The sequence below is a fragment of the Cariama cristata genome, unplaced genomic scaffold (genome assembly GCF_000690535.1).
Source record: "Cariama cristata isolate BGI_N322 unplaced genomic scaffold, ASM69053v1 scaffold23114, whole genome shotgun sequence".
NCBI lineage: Eukaryota > Metazoa > Chordata > Aves > Cariamiformes > Cariamidae > Cariama > Cariama cristata.
Genome location: NW_009614986.1, coordinates 1 through 1,360, shown reverse-complemented (window position 1 = coordinate 1,360; position 1,360 = coordinate 1). Strand labels below are relative to the sequence as shown.

The following is a 1,360-nucleotide window of genomic DNA, read 5'->3' as shown; positions in this document are numbered from 1 at the left end:
CTGCTGAAGTCAAAACTGATTTCAGACAACTAAAGAACTAGCATCTGTCAGTTGGAAAAATCTCTGGGCCTACTTGTCTTGAGCATTTTACTACCTAGAAAAATGTTAAAAGCTGAATTACATTGCAGAATTACATTAGAATAGAAAACACTGTAATGCGTATTTAAAATAAACCTTGCAAGTTTGCAGGTCGACCCTCTTTGGCCCAAGGTCTAGCAGATCTAGACGATCTAGAAGTATCTATAGCCGATCGCTGCATCTAGGTGTTCTCTTCAATCTAACGACGATCAAACTGACAGCCCAATGAGCCAGGGTGAGGCTTGATTGACGCAAGAAGATTTTTCTAGGTGGGAATGTGGTCAATCTGGTGTTCCTCTTTCTAAACCGGAGGGGGGCCCCAATTGAAAGCCAAATTTACTGTTACGGCGATCACCGTCTCAAATTTTCTGCCCTTAAAGAATAAGGTGAAGCTACGTGTAGATGGCTCGAGGGGATCTGGCCTCTTATGCTGATCACCTCAAGGTCTAGGAGGATCTTAAGTGTCGGATTTGCAAGGCGCCTCAGCATGAAATCTTAAGGCTCGTGACATTCTGAATCAAGGCGACTGACTCAAACGAAGAAACCTGAAAGGTTTTGACCAGGTTGATTATTAAGATATTAACATTTGATAGAAATAGCAACAAATTGTAATATACACCTATACATTTATTCTAGCGTTAAAGTTTAAAGAAAACTGGCGTAACATTCTGTTCTTTGCTAACAAGAGCTACACAAAAGCGCACTGGCGAAACAACCCAGCCGCTCTGGCCCCACACATACCTGCTCCTCCTTCGGCGACTATAGCGGTGACAGTCATAAGCATAGTGGCCTTTCTCACCACACTCATAGCATCTGTCATTAGGGTCAAAGGGGCGCCGTGCAGGAGGCCTGTCGTAACGGGAGCGACGAGGCATCCCTGTTGACACTTCCACTCTAACCCTGGAGCCACATATCACCCTGCAACAAGTCCATGATGGCTCTAAGTTAACGGTTACTGTTTGTGGTAGAACTACAAAAAGGAGAAGGACCAGAGAGAAAACCCCGATCCTCTCTCTGGTCTCAATACCGGCTGCAGCACCTGCAAGCATCTGAAATGTACACGTACTTCCCATCAAGTCCACGGACAGCATCTTCAGCATCCCTCGGGTCCTCGAACTCCACGAAGGCAAACCCCGGCGGGTTCCTCGCGATCCACACGGTTCTCAGGGGCCCGTAGTAGCTGAAGGCTCTCTCCAGCTCGCCTTTGCCCGCGCCCGTGCCCAGGTTCCCCACGTACACCTTGGTCTCTGCCGGGACGAACGCCATGTCAGGGCCGGGGCCC

The 1,360-nt window shown here is 48.1% G+C and overlaps 1 protein-coding gene across 2 annotated transcripts; it reads right to left on the bottom strand.

The window, feature by feature from the left end:
* Positions 1-6: 6 nt before the first annotated feature.
* SRSF7 (serine/arginine-rich splicing factor 7) lies at positions 7-1,344 on the bottom strand. Of its 2 annotated transcripts, XM_009699645.1 has the most exons (3): positions 1,145-1,344; positions 820-996; positions 179-623 (listed from the first exon to the last, which is right to left on the bottom strand). In XM_009699645.1, exons 1-3 carry the CDS (start codon positions 1,342-1,344, stop codon positions 596-598), a joined length of 405 nt encoding a protein of 134 aa, XP_009697947.1. In that variant the 3' UTR covers positions 179-595. The 2 variants fall into 2 exon arrangements, with proteins under 2 accessions (XP_009697946.1, XP_009697947.1); XM_009699644.1 differs by having other exon boundaries at positions 7-996.
* Between the last annotated feature and the right edge of the window lie 16 nt (positions 1,345-1,360).